The sequence below is a fragment of the Labeo rohita genome, chromosome 19 (genome assembly GCF_022985175.1).
Source record: "Labeo rohita strain BAU-BD-2019 chromosome 19, IGBB_LRoh.1.0, whole genome shotgun sequence".
NCBI classification, from domain to species: Eukaryota; Metazoa; Chordata; class Actinopteri; order Cypriniformes; family Cyprinidae; genus Labeo; species Labeo rohita.
In genome coordinates this window covers 4,683,410-4,697,382 of record NC_066887.1, presented here as the reverse complement: position 1 = coordinate 4,697,382, position 13,973 = coordinate 4,683,410, and the positions used below count along the sequence as shown (strand labels likewise).

General features: G+C 32.3%; 1 protein-coding gene across 1 annotated transcript; it reads right to left on the bottom strand.

Annotated features, from left to right (window-relative positions):
- Nucleotides 1-5,154: 5,154 nt before the first annotated feature.
- Nucleotides 5,155-11,154, bottom strand: znf706 (zinc finger protein 706). Its single transcript, XM_051137535.1, has 3 exons — nt 11,000-11,154; nt 9,984-10,119; nt 5,155-6,005 (listed from the first exon to the last, which is right to left on the bottom strand). Exons 2-3 carry the CDS (start codon nt 10,116-10,118, stop codon nt 5,910-5,912), a joined length of 231 nt encoding a protein of 76 aa, XP_050993492.1. The 5' UTR covers nt 10,119; nt 11,000-11,154; the 3' UTR covers nt 5,155-5,909.
- Between the last annotated feature and the right edge of the window lie 2,819 nt (nt 11,155-13,973).

Genomic DNA, 13,973 nt, shown 5'->3' with positions numbered 1-13,973 from the left:
ACCTTTGACACATGAATTAAATCACAAAGATTTTCATATTTTATTTTTTAAATACTATACTATATTTTATAATAATACTTAATTCAAAAACAAAAACTATAATAATTCCCATTATTTTTATTTTGAAATGTTGTATTCTTTCTTTCTTTCTTTTTTTATTTTCTCCCCCCTTTTTTCTGCTTTTCACAGTTCACTTGCATAATAAATGACTAATGTTCGTTGTAGAGGATGTCATGCATCAGAGTGTTAATGAAACGGATGTATTACTCTGTTCAGATTTATTTAACTTTTGAAGAGTCTTGCTTACACCCTCGGTTTGTCATAACAGAACAATAGCTGACCCAGAAAACAATGATACATCAGTGTGTCAGACTTTTTTTTTGTGTAACAGACACTGCCACAAAAATAATCATTATGCACAAAGACAATGAAAGATCAAGGAAGGAAATATTGTCTGATCAGCTGCACGGTCTGAACGCACTGCGTCAGAGCAGCTCGGCCTCTAAACTGGAGCAGAGGAACCAGATACTAATAAAAGCAGAATCTCAATTATCTCCCATCGAGGTCCATAAAGAGAACATGTTCTAATTTCTAACAGGGTCACATTTTCTCATTGGAACAGCGTGTTAAGATGTTACAACCCAATTTATGGGTAGAGTCACACCAGAATTGTAAGATCTCAGCCTTGATGGCACGGTTTTACGTTAAGTCGTTTACGTAATTGTTATAATGTGAGTCTTTTAAGATAATTGTTGTTGCTCAATAAGGTATACTTTCTCAAATGTACGATTTTGACTCATAAAGAGGGATTTTTACCCCACCCGCAACCACACCTACCTCTACAAGCTCTGCTCTGATACACCGGCATTGTCATCGGTGAGTCACTGATGACACAGACGAGGTCATTTACGCAAATCAACTCAATCCTGGGACGATTAATTATAATATGCCGTTATTTAGAACCAACAAAGAAAGAGCAAAACTGCATTTGAGAAACTTAAAACACGATTATGTATAAGAGGCACAAATCCTGAGTTGTTTGTTTTGACAGCTGTATTAGATACATTTGATAAACTTAACCTAGTTAATCTAGTCCCACCTTTAAAACTATTTTGACCTGTCACGCCTTAAAGGTCTTGACCTTCTCACAATTGATCTTGTGAATTTATATTCCATTCATTCTTATAAAAAGCTATTTTTAAATTAGTTTCAGTTTATATTTTGTACCCTATTTGTGGGAAGTCCACCTAGCCAATAATTTCCGGTGAGTGATGTGAAGTATTTTGCATTGTCCTATTTATTGTAATAGTCTCTCCATCAGAAGGCTTTATTGGAGGGTGTGTCAGCAGTCCTGACTCGTCTCAACCTGCAGGGCAACTTCCTGTTGGTCCACATGTTCGAATCACTGACTGCCTGCATACTCCTGAGTGAGACTGGGACAAAAAGGGATTGGCTCTGGGAAAAGTACTGTCATTGTGATCTAAATGTGATACAGGCACCCTCTGGTTAAATGCCTGAGTTCAGGGCGGAAGCTATTATGACACTGATTAATGAAAGTACAAAGTTAAACAAAATCGAAATAAATTCCCGTGGTGATCGAACAACATTCCTTTAACTACGATTTTCTTTCATCTTTATTCATAATAAAACCTACAGATTACTACTAAGATAAAGATAATGCAGTTACAAAGAAAAACAAACAAAAAACAAACAAACAGTGGTTTAGATTTAAATCGGCAAAGGACCAGTGTTATTTATATTTATATAGTGTTTATTTATATTTTGAATTTGCTTTTATATAGGGTGAAGTCAGCTAAAATGGGCCAAATAAAGTTGTAGCATCACATCTCTTTACATTTTTACAGCCAATCACAACTGATCTTGTATTGTTGCTTCAACATTTGTTGACATGTAACTATAATTCTGATTGATCTGAGTTTTTTAAGGCAAAGTGCTACATGAAGCTTGTCAGAGAAATTTTAAGGCAAGTGAGCCTAACACTGTCAATTTTATTCATCACTAATAAGCAATTCTAAGTAAGCTTAGGAACAAAGCAAAGGTTTATGAACAATGTTTTGACATGCTCTTTCAAGTTTAATTTAAAGAAGAAACTTTGATTTTTGCTAAAAAGGTCATTTTAGGTAGAAATGCCTGGTTAAGCTAAAATGGGCCACAATTTTCAGCTAAAATGCACATATAAATTGAGGGTGAAAATAGGTTTATAGGCATAGAATGCAGCAAAAGTTATAACTGGCCTGAATAGGTGCAATACTAAGACCTACAGTAGCTACAGGAAATGTTTATTTATTTATTTATTTTTGTCAAAGATGGTTCTAATCTTTAACAAAATGTTTGACAAATATTTGACAGCCATTCACACAAAAGACACCAATGCACAGAAACACACCCCTATACAACATGATCTGTTAATTTTTAATTGCATTGTTTAATGAAATATTTGTTCAACTTTCTATTTAATGAAATACATTTATAGTGTTGTTGCTATGGCACACTAAAGACAATGGTGTCCACATTTACTGTCAAAAATAGAATTATTTCCACCTAAATTACCTGTGTTGTTCTCTTATTTTGTACCATTTTAGCTGAATGTTGTGCTGTAGCTCAAAGAGGTACCTGCTGATACTCTGTCATAATTTTAAAACAACTGTACTTTTCCACATTGAACAAAAAAAAAATTATATATATATATTAGGGCTGGCAAATGATTAATTGTGATTAATCGCATACAAAATAGAAGTTTGAGTTTGCCTAATATATGTGTGTGTACTGTGTGTAATTATTATGTATATATAAATACAAGCACATTCATGTATATATTTAAGAAATATTTACAAGTATATGTATTTATTACAATTTTTATAACATATATATATATATTAGGGCTGTCAAACGATTAATCACGATTAATCGCAAACAAAATAAAAGTTTGAGTTTGCCTAACAAATGTATGTGTGCTGTGTGTAATTATTATGTATATATAAATACAAATAAATGAATGTATATATTTAAGAAAAATATGTTATGTACAAAATATTTTTATTTATAAATAATATCAATTATATAAAAATTATAATAAATACATATACTTTCAAATATTTCTGAAATATATACGTGAATGTGTACATAATAATTACACACAGCACACACACATTTATTAGGCAAACTCAAACTTTTTTGTATGCGATTAATCGTGATTAATCGTTTGACAGCCCTAATATATATATATATATATATATATAAATTTGCCAATTGTAGAAAGAATATATACACACAGTATATATATATATATATATATATATGTATGTATACATATATATACACATACACACAGACCCACTCACACATACGTTTAGATTTTATTAAAAATATTTTGTAATACTAACTTTGTTGCTTTTGTAAGTGAATATATATGTGTGCGTATATATATATATATATATATATATATATATATATATATATATGTGTGTGTGTGTAAAGAGTTTATTTGCAAAAACAGATAACTTTTTTATTTTAATTGTCCAAAAATCATGATTTTTTATGTTATGTTTTTGTTGTGTTAGTTAGCTGTTTTTAATATTTTTACTTAATCCAAATTAGCTAACTGCAGTTTGATTGAGACTAATTGTAATGCACAATGAATTTTTTGTTAAAAATTTCTGTTTTTGCAAATGAACATACACACAGACCCACTCACACATACACATATTTTATAATACTAATTTTGTTATATATAAATATATATATATATATAGAGAGAGAGAGAGAGAGAAATTTGATGATTGTAGAAGGAATATATACACACAGTATATATATGTATACATATATATACACACACACACACACACACATTTATATATATATATATTTTATATATTTATATTATATATATATACACATTTAAAAACAAAAAAAGTAATAGTGTTGTGATTTTGCCATTTTTAAAACTGTGTCTCCCACACTTCTGGTGTTCCAGTCGCAAATGACTAGCCTATAAAAATAAATCAACAAATTAAAAAAGGAATTGCATAAGCTCAGCCTACAATCAATCAGTTCCCAAAAGGGATTACAAAACCTGTGCCAATTAAAAGAAAACAATTTGACAAACTGACTGAATCCAATATTTGGAAATAACACAGCATAATGAAAGATTAACAAGCAACTTTTAAAAAGGCTGGTCATTTTTTGACTAGGAACACCATAATAGATTAATCATTTTCAGCACAGCACAAGGATTAAACTTCTTTTTAGTTCATTTCCAAAGCAACATTTTTGAGTATTTAAAGGGATAGTTCACCAAAAAATAAAAATTCTGCCATTAATTACTCACCCTCGTATCTCTCCAAACCAAGACCTTACTTCATCTTCAGAACACAAATTAAGATATTTTTGATAAAATCCAAAAGCTTTCTCACCCTGTATAGACAGCAACACAACTGACACGTTCAAGGCCCAGAAAGGTAGTAAGGACATCATTAAATTAATCTATGTGACATCCGTGGTTCAACCGTAATGCTATGAAGCTAAGAGAATACTTCCTGTTGCAGAGAAAACAAAAATAACTCTTCTTCCGTGTCAGTCTTTGATACACATTCACAAAAGTACCACGACACACAGACTATTTTATCAATGTCCTTACTACCTTTTTAGGCCTTGAACGTGTCAGTTCTGTTACTGTCTATGCAGGGTCAAAAGTCTGTGTTGCAAAAATGAAAGGTCTTATGGGTTTGGAACAACATGAGGGTGAACAATTAATGACAGGAGTAAACTGTCCCTTTAAGTTTTAAATTCACATCTAATATTTATATTTTATTTCAGTTAACAAAAGCATTTCTAATAGTTTGCTAAAAATAACAATCATAGTGCAAATCTGCACATAATGAGCTAATGTAAAACCAGTTTAAAATATCAGTTGACAGGGCCAGAACACCAGATATGTTCTAGGTCAAACAAGCAGAGTCCGATTCTGTTTGCTTCTGCTGTGATTAATGACCTGCTGTGTTGTTGCCAAGGTAATGATGCATAATAACTGCCCTAGAAACACTGTTCCTTGTTGCCACTGTCAATTCGTTTTCCATTCACACAGTGAAAGTATATTTAAATCACGTTTTTGTTGAAGACATGTCTCACAACATCTTAAAGTTAAATTTTATTAAAGAGATATATTACATTGGTGTGGAAACCAGGTGGCTTGAGCAGGAATATCAAACATTGAGGCGATATTGTTTGAGATAATTCCAAAGAGAAATAAGAAGATCTGCAGCAACATTAAATTAAAAATACAGTAACCTCGGGCACATCCAGTGATTTTACAGAAACACATTAGATTCCAGTTTCAGTGTATAGAACCAGCTTGTTTTGGACTGAAAGAGAGTGATTGGTGGAAAGCAAAATTAATAAATGCGAAGGTAAAAAAAAATCATAACGAAAGTTTTTGCCCAGGCTAAACGTCAAGTAGAGGGAAACCGCTCCCATATCCATTTGCACTCATCTATGACTTATCTAACAAGCGAAAGCAGACATGTACGTCCGTAACTACCACATTTATGTTACTGACGATCAATTGATGAAATTGACAATCACTGGTAGTGTTCTAGCGTCTCTCGATCTATTAAATGACACAAGTAAGATGAGAAAAGAAAGCATGTGAGTGCAGGTTGAGGTAATACACTGATCTGATCGTAGCCAAGGCAAGTGCTCTGAAACAGTGTTGAGAGAGGGAAGCTAAACGTCATCAGTCTTTGATCCACGGGATTCATGTCTGCAGTAAAGGGGAAGATGCGTGTATAAAACTCAGGTAAGAGCGCTGATCGTGTCCTGCTGAATAAAATTTTGAGATCAGGGCTCTTATTGTGAAGTTTTATACAATCAACCTCTGGTGTCTGGGCCGTTCATGCCTCCACGCCCTCCAGCTCTGGGGGGAGAGGGCTCTTGGGGTGCTTGCTCTCAAAATGCTGCTTGAAGGTCTTGGGATCTGGCATTTGTGACTGTAAAACAAAGGTTTCATGGTTTAGTTCAGCACGATACGGCTCAAGGAATTCAGATCTGACATCATTCTGGTATGAGATAGACGCTTTGCATGAACCAATTCATTCTTGAAGGATTAGGGGTGACCAAAATCACATTATTTGTAATAGGGTTGTCACAGTTTCTGATTCCCTTGATTAATTATGCATAATCGTCTGCAATTGTTTTGTTTATCCTGTGAACATTTGACATTTCTGTTATCTTGCATTGGTAATGCTGTCATGCTTGGCGTTACCAGATGTCAAGAGTTTAAATCCACCAATCACAACTTCAATTCGTATGTGTGTATTATATATTATATATATATATGTTTTTTCTTTTTTTACTTATGCTACCAGTCAAAAGTTTTTGAACAGCAAGATCTGTAATGTTTTTAATCTAAAGCTTTGCATTTATATGATCCAAAGTACAGCAAAACAGTACAATTTTGATATTTTTACCATTTATAACTGTTTCTATTTGAATACATTTTGAAATGTAATTTATTCCTGTGATTTCAAGGCTGAATTTGTAGCATCATTACGCCAGTCACATGATCCGTCAGAAATCATTTTAATATTCGAATTTGTTGCACATTTATTATTAATATTATTATAGTGAAAACAGCTGAGAAGATTTTTTTCAGGTTTCTCTGATGAATAGAAAGTTCAGAAGAATAACATTTATCTGAATTAGAAATGTTTTGTAACATTATAAATGCATTTATCATTTTTTTTTAATCAATCTGAAGCATCCTTGCTAAGAAAAAAAAATAAATTATATTGACTTTTGAATGGTATAGTGTATAATGTTACAAAAGCTTTTTATTTCAGATAAATTTCAGATAAATGATGATCTTTGGATATTTGATGATAATAATAATAATAATAATAATAATAATAATAATAAAATGTTTCTTGAACAGCCAATCAGCATATTAGAATGATTCTTGAAGGATCGTGTGACACTGAAGACTGGAGTAATGATGCTGAAAATTCAGCTTTGATCACAGTTAATTACATTTTAAAACATATTCAAATAGAAAGCAGTTATTTTAGATAGTTTTACTTGTTTTGCTGTATTCTGGATCAAATAAATGCAGGTAAAAAAACATTAAAATTATTACTGTTCAAAAACTTTTGACTGGTTGTGTATATACACAGAGAAAGAGAATTTTAAACAATGCAAAGTCGATTAAATTTAAGCTGTAACAGAGAAGATAGTGGTATAATTTTTCAACTATTTAGTTTAGTGTTGTTTCAATTCAGTTTAACAACTGTCAGTGTTGCAAAGTTTCGTAATGCTGAATGAAAAGTTAAATTTAGTAGCTCTACAGAAAACAGAGTCATTACGAGGTTAAAGTCAATTCATTGGTGATGTAATTCAGTTCAATACCAAGTTAGTGTCATTATTCAACTCAATTCAGTTCAAATTCTGTTCTCATCCAATAGTGTCAGTGCAGTTAAATCAGTGATATTAGCAAATATTAACTGTCCACTGTAAAAATGTGTAATTTTAATGAAAAAAAAAGGCAACAGGTTAACAGTAAGTTCTGTTTCTGCATTGAATGAAAAATATAAAAAAGGTTATTGTGACTTTTTAATCTCACAATTCTAACTTTTTTCTCAGAAATACATGATATAAACTCGCAATTGCGAGTGACCAAGTCAAAATTGTGAGATATAGTCACAATAACACAATTCTGACTTTTTTCTATGAACTGCGAGATATAAACTTGCAATTGCAAGTTATAAAGTGCAGTTTTGAGGAAGAAAAAAAAAGGCTGATATGTTCTCAGAATTGCTAGTTTATATCTCACAATTCTGACTTAACTCGCAATCGCACGTTATAAAATCACAATTGCGAGACATAAAATTGAAATTCTGACTTAAAAGTCAGAACTGTGAATCTCGCAATTCTGAAAAAAAAAAACAACAACAACAACAACAAAAAAAAAAGGTCAGAATTGCAAGATGTAAACTTGCAATTGCGAGAAAAAAAAAAAAGTCAGAATTGTGAGATAAAAAGTCTCAATTACTTTTTTAAAAATCTTTTATTCAGTGTCGGAAACAGGTTTCTATACTACATACAGGAATTTAAAATACATTTCATGTATTTTTTTTTACAATAAAAAAAAAAGTTAAATGTACAGATTTTATAAGTTAAAAAAAAGGCAAATCAAATTATAATTTACAGTAAAAAAACAAACAAACTGTAAACCGATGTTCTCAGAATTCCCTGTGTGACACATTTAAAGAATTTTCTGTTCACATTCGAAAGCATTTTGTTTCAATAATTATATTTCTTAATAGTTTTTGTTATCATTTGGGTTTTATGTTACATCTTTTATTGTTTATGAATGTGTTATATGTTTTGTGTTTGCGTGAATGACACTGTGCGCCTTCTGTATACCAGCATAAATCAGCTTGTGGAAAAGCTATTTGCGATGACCTTTTTAATCATTCTTCACGCGGCTCTTTTACCACCTACATTATTACACTGGTTGTCAGCATACTACCAAAACAGTTTTAGTAGCAGTGTGCATAATTGGATTTCCTGGTTTTACATTGCAGTTTTCTTGTTTGTAAATTACAGTTTTATACCATAAAATGTACAGGTTGTTCTGTAAATTTGTTTACATTTTTAATTGTATTTTTTACAACATTATTCTGGCAACCACAGCTACCAGGAATTTTTTTTGCAAAAAGTACCATAGCCAGGTTTCTATTACAGATTCGTGCAATTTTTGCGATAATTTTTAAATGTTGATAAAAGAACTATTACTAAATGAATCTTTTGTTGTTAATATGTGACTAAAACTGAATTTTTCCTCTAACTTCGAGGTTAAAACTTTAAGGCTTTATCAGTTAAAAAAAAAAAAAAAAAAGGTTTTATCCATTTTTCCTAATGTAGAGAGTGCTATTGTATATGGTAAATATAATAAATCAGGAAACTATAAGTAAAATAAACCCTGCATTTGAGACGGCGCTCTCATTTTGTGCTTACACAGCAGTACAATAATTCTGCAATGTAAAAATACATTTCTCAAATGATAATTTTAATTAATATATATGAATATAGTTAGAATAATCATGATCAGTTTAATTATTAATACGCTGCCCTAAAATATACATATTATAAAGATGTGGTCAGATTTACCATTATCCCCCAATTTTCACAGAACAATTAAATTATATCAACAGAAGCAGGGAATTTCATGAAAGATTTCTCTGCACAGCCACCGCCCTGCCCAACAAAAAACTGCTTACTTTGATAATGACTTTAAATGTGTCTAATTTAACTTAAATCAACTGTATTCAGTTGTTGTTGTTTTCTACCTTGAAATATCAGTTTTAAAATCATTCTGACACAGTACACAGACTTCTATTTCTTTTCAACATTTCTCCTAAATGTCTGTTCTGGGACTATGTAAGATTGCCATTGCTGGTACAGCTATCTACTCACTTACCTGTAGAGGGCAAAATTACACAAAACTACATACAGTTACTATAATATACTTATTTTGGTACCACACTGCTGTGGCTTTGTACATACGTTATACCACCTGACCCACTAGACAGGTAAAATGGTTTGCTAACCATTTAATGGTGACTTTAAGACGTTTTATGCCCAAGAATCTCATGTGCGGCTCTCGGTTACTGGTAATTGGTAGAAGGTGTACTGACAAGTCAGATATGTTACCTACACTGAATAACTTTCATAGTCAGAAACAAGTTTCAGCTTGAGAACGTAATTTCCCAACACATTCATTGTCTACACACACCCATGAATAAAAAAGCTTTATACTGACAGCATACAGGGAAAACATGAGTTCTTTTCATGGGTTGTGCTCAGTAAATGTCCAAATTAAGTTTAAAAAGCACATTAAAGTCATGTTGAAAAGACGCTCTAAGGATAATCTGTTGGGGTAAAAATAACCAGCTATAATTGCCACTGACCCTGCAGACACCACATGTGAACACCAGCGCCGCTTTCGCCGCGGTCTTCTGGTCGTGGCCTTTGGATTTCTTGATCTCTGCCTGCTTCTTGGCGTTTTTCTGCTGAGACTGGATTTTCTGGTGTCCACGAGCCATGCTGTTGGATGGATGACAAACTGACGTCAACAACATACAGAGACTGAAGTATGAGTCACACAGACAAAGTCAACGAATTTACATATCAGCCCACCAAGAACAAACAAAAGCAACTGCAAAACAACATCATTATATGTGAGTGTTTGTTTGCTAGTTATCTAGCAGCAAACCAAACTCCACATCATTTATGGTGCTAATAAAAATTCTGTCTGATAAAACTCTACCAGGACCGTGGCTCCTATTAAGGGCATGTAAGGTTTTACCAACACTTAGTGCACACCGTGTCCTGCCTTTGGCTTAGTTTAAAACAATAACAATGTCAGACAGCTGATGTTGTTGCTTGATACAAAAAAATCAGTGATCAGAAAACACAAGATGCTCCATATTAGCAATACTTTAGAATAACGTTTCTAGTTAACAGCTATTCCAGTATTTCTATTTATTTATTTATTTTTTAATACAGAAAAACATGTTGGTACACAGTAAGGGCGGGTTTTAATGTTGAACGTTAGCTGTTTATGAGCTAGGTGTCAATGTACTTTAAGGTTCGTTAGCCCATTAGCTCGACAGTTAGCACTATTTAATACCACACCATCGATTTCTGTCGATAATTCGGAGTTTAAAAACCTTCAGGAGGTAAAACCGAAATATTCTATAAGTAAAACCTCGCATGTTTTAAGAATTCGCGTAAATTAGTTAGTAAAGATACTGGGCTTAGTTAAAAACACCATATGGTTAGCCAGCTAGCATGCTAACACACTAACAAAACCAGACCTTTCGACATGGCTACACACGAACGCTCACGCAAATAACGTGAATAAGCGTTGATAAATTGCGAATATATGTTCTTTTATATCTAACACTTCATATTTGGGGCATACCTGGCGACCAGACGAGATCCGTTGGCAGCTATAAGCTTGGTAAGTGTACTCCTGCACGCTTATGACAGCTGTGCTCTTCCCAGAGCGACTCTCATGTAGTTCCGGCGCTGAGCGCTAGAGAGCGACATGCGCTCTGCACGTTTGCATTAGAGCAAAGCGTAAGCCGTACACATGTGGTTGTTTTATAAGTTATTTGGATAACACCCAAAAAATTGAACTACCTCGAAAATATCACTAAAATACTGTGCTGAGAAATTACATCTATCTTTGTGGGAGCCCGTAGTTCTTTAACAGCAAACAAGCAGTGGGCGTGGCCCAAACATTTTAGCCTATCAGAAACGCTCTCTCGCTGTCAATCATTTTTATGTTGTAGTACAAAAATTTAGTTACTAAGCATTGTTAACTTTATATTGAAAACCTGCTTTTCCAAACATAAATAAGTAAGTAAATAAATAAATAAATAAATGAAAATTAAAATCCAATAATCACAGATGACTCTGAAAACCAACACGTTAATAACGCCATCTAGTGTCTGGACAATAAATTACACCAGAATAACAACACTGAAATAGTTTTAAATGTAACTACAATGAATATTAAGTATTAATTAATTAATAACTAATAATAAAACACATAATTAAAATAAAATAATTATTTAAACCCATTCTCCCGAATAATTTTTCACATTAATGGACAAAGAATCTCATATTTAATTCCATAATCTGCTATTCAACGTGCTTATTCAACTATTTAATTTTTTTTACTACATGAAATCAATAATTTTTCAAAAAATTAGAATTATTGCACTAATAAGAAATCATCCAAAACGCATGGCAAGGTTAAAGACTTTTCTAGGGTTAAAAAAAAAGTTTAGTTCATAACACAGAGAAAAGCATGCATGAACTCATATTTTTAATGTTTTATCTGACGTTTTTGTATCTGATAAGGATTTTTACAATACAATAAAATAAATGAACATTAAATCATATTTTATTTTATGATTTAATGTATGATTTGTGGTTGATTTTCTTATGCATTTATTTTGTTGTAATAACAATTATGTTAATAATAATAATAATAATAATAATAGCATCATATAAATATTAATACATTTAAAGCACAAAACGTAAAGCACAAAAACACATTTCTTTGCTTTTATTGTGGTCATTCAAGACGTGGTTCTGTTCCAATAAGACTTTTACCTTTGTGAGGATACTTTTCACACTTTTCACACAAGTTTATTTTTTAGGCTCTACCAGTAGATGGCAGTATTAATCTTCAATAACCCTATTGGCCATCTCTTGCCTCTGTATCAATTCAATGACAGGTTAATCAAGAGAAAATATAAGATAATATCCTTCTAGTACAGTTATGTTAAATCTGAATGCTTATGCATAGAAAGAAATTGTATTAAATATAAATGTCTTAATTATGCAGAAAAAAGACTGTTATAACTCTGTCCATTTGTGACCCTGGACCACAAAACCACTCTTAAGCAGCAGGGGTATATTTGTAGCAATAGCCAACAATACATTGTATGGGTCAAAATGAATGATTTTTCATTGAAATAAAAAAATCATTAGTATATTAAGTAAAGATCATGTTCCATGAAGATATTTTGTAAATTTCCTACAGTAAATATATCAAAACTTTTTGATCAGTAATATGCATTGCTAAAAACTTAATTTGGACCATTTTAAAGGTGATTTTCTCAATATTTTGAAAAAATTTAAAATCTCAAGTTCAAAAGCTTGACCCTTATGACTGTTTTTGTGGTCCAGGGTCACATATATTAAATAGTGACATAAAAAGCTACATTTTTTGGATTTAATGAAACTGAAACCAGCCTAATATACATAAGAACAAATATAACTTGTGCATCAACCAGTGGATAAATGTGAACCTTTTCAGTTCCACTTCGAAGCTAGAAAATTAATGTTCGGCTGATCTGAAAACAGAAGGAAATTCGTTAGCCTTCCGTGCTACAGCATGTCTGAATATGCAAAACACTCTCACTGGAGTAGCTCAAGGCTATGACTGCAGAATGTTAGTAAACATATGTATATGTCATGTTTTATTCTTTCTGTGAGAAACTGTATCATTGTGAGAAACATTTCCTTTCAGTGGTGTTATGTTTCTCTTCTTTTCACATCATAAGAAAGAATAGAGATTGTGAGCAGTAAACATTCTCTCCAAATATCTGGTATAAGACAACGAGGAAATCATTTTCTAAATAAGCCCAGGTGTGTTTTAAACACAAACACATATTGTTTATCAGTTTTGTACCACACACCATCCATCATAATTTTGCATGAATGTTGGGTGCAGTTTCGACCATGCATGGGTGGAGATGTCCTGCCTGAGGGTTTCTGAAAGAAAATCTCCCAGGTGTCAGACCCTCAATAGCAATGCGAGAATTATATCAGTCTGTCCTTTGTCCTGCTAAAAAGACGGATTTTCCACAGACATTTCCATTTTAGACATTGTGTTTCTTTATTAAGCTATTCTGAGGGTATAAACAGCAACAGGATTAGTCACACCATAAAACAACCAAATAACATTACCAAACTATTTATGAACAAAGCATGCTTGTAAAATTTGCCAGGTGGTTGCTAGGTTGTTGCTATGTTTTTGTTTTGTGTTTTTTGGGTGGTTGCTGCTGGGGTGTTTTGTGTGGATTACCTCTTTTAGACCCGTTCACACGAAGAATGATAATTCTAAAGAAAACAATATTAATTACAAACACACTGGTTCGTAGTTCAAACAGTTTTACCGTTTACTGCAGGTTGTTATTCTCATTATTTTCCTATAATGAACTATAAGTCTTGCGCATGTATGGCAGTGTTTCTGATTGGGTGTCAAGGTTTATATCACTCGTTAGCTGGAATAAATTGTTCTGAAAGTGATTCCAGTGATCGTTTCTCTGTGCCTTTATCGTAATAGTTGTGGGCCCTGGTGAAAAAAAACAGCATAT

Coding starts and splice junctions, on each gene's coding strand:
- znf706 (XM_051137535.1), bottom strand. CDS start 10,118: ATGGCTCGTGGACACCAGAAAATCCAGTCTCAGCAGAAAAACGCCAAG. Junction 6,006..9,983: donor TCACATGTGGTGTCTGCAGG/GTCAGTGGCAAT, acceptor TTTGTTTTACAG/TCACAAATGCCAGATCCCAA.